Raw genomic sequence first — 1,175 nt, 5'->3', positions numbered from 1 at the left:
AAGCACTTCAAAAAATCATTTTTTGTGATCTTGTTCAGCTCCTCCTTCGATGCCGTCTTTATCTCCTCAATCGTAGCGTAGCGTCGTCCTTTCATGTGCCTCTTCAGTTTCGGGAACAAGAAAAAGTCACAGGGGGCCAGGTCTGGGGAATACGGTGGCTGCGGCATCATTAGTGTGTTGTTTTTGGCCAAAAATTCGCGCACAAGCAACGATGTGTGAGCAGGGGCGTTATCATGGTGCAAAAGCCAATTTTTGTTCTTCCGGGCGTTTCTGGCGGATTGCTTCGCGCAAATTGAGCATAACTTGCAGGTAATATTCCTTATTGACCGTTCTACCCTGTGGCAAAAACTCATGATGCACCACGCCCCTGCAATCGAAGAAAACTGTAAGCAAAACCTTCACATTCGACCGAACTTGGCGCGCTTTTTTCGGTCTTGGCTCGTGCGGCAGCTTCCATTGGGATGATTGAGCTTTGGTTTCCACGTCATAACCATAAACCCATGATTCGTCACCAGTTATGACCCTTTGGAGCAAATTTGGGTCGTCGCGGACAGAGTCCAACAGCTCCCAATGTTAATGCGATGCTGTTTTTGGTCGAAATTGAGCAATTTTGGTACGAATTTCGCGGCGACCCGTTTCATGCCCAAATCATTAGTAAAAATCGAATGGCACGAGCCAATCGCTATGTTTAGGTCCTCAGCAACTTCTCTAACGGTGATTCGACGATTGGTCAATACTATTTTCTTCACTTCATCAATGTTTTCGTCTGTTGTTGACGTGCTCGGGCGTCCGGCACGCTCTTCGTCGTTCACATCTTCTCGGCCCTCTGAGAACATTTTGTACCACCGATAAACGTTGCTTCGGTCCAAGGTAGCTTCACCATATGCCACAGTCAACATTCGGAATGCGTCCGCGCACTTAATTTTGTTTTTCACACAAAATTTGATACAGATTCTTTGATCCATTTTTTGGAATAGGCAAAAATCGAAGACGAGCCAAAACAAGTCCAAGCAAAACAGCTGTCAAACATAAACTGAATATTCAAAATGGCTGAACTTGTCGGCATAAGTGAGGAACATGAGTACCAACATAACGCCACAAAAAAATCAAAAATCGAATATACGTAACCCGCGGAAATTCAAAATTCGCGATACTTTTTGAACAGACCTCGTATA

At 44.9% G+C, this 1,175-nt stretch overlaps 1 protein-coding gene across 1 annotated transcript; it reads right to left on the bottom strand.

The window, feature by feature from the left end:
• Window positions 1-231: 231 nt before the first annotated feature.
• LOC116852106 (protein GVQW3-like) lies at window positions 232-997 on the bottom strand. The gene is made up of 2 exons (XM_032832121.1): window positions 523-997; window positions 232-367 (listed from the first exon to the last, which is right to left on the bottom strand). Exons 1-2 carry the CDS (start codon window positions 963-965, stop codon window positions 232-234), a joined length of 579 nt encoding a protein of 192 aa, XP_032688012.1. The 5' UTR covers window positions 966-997.
• Window positions 998-1,175: the final 178 nt, after the last annotated feature.

The sequence above is a fragment of the Odontomachus brunneus genome, unplaced genomic scaffold (assembly GCF_010583005.1).
Source record: "Odontomachus brunneus isolate Ranch 3 - 2012 unplaced genomic scaffold, Obru_v1 Obru_scaffold_202, whole genome shotgun sequence".
Lineage (NCBI taxonomy): Eukaryota > Metazoa > Arthropoda > Insecta > Hymenoptera > Formicidae > Odontomachus > Odontomachus brunneus.
This window is presented reverse-complemented; position numbering and strand designations above follow the sequence as displayed.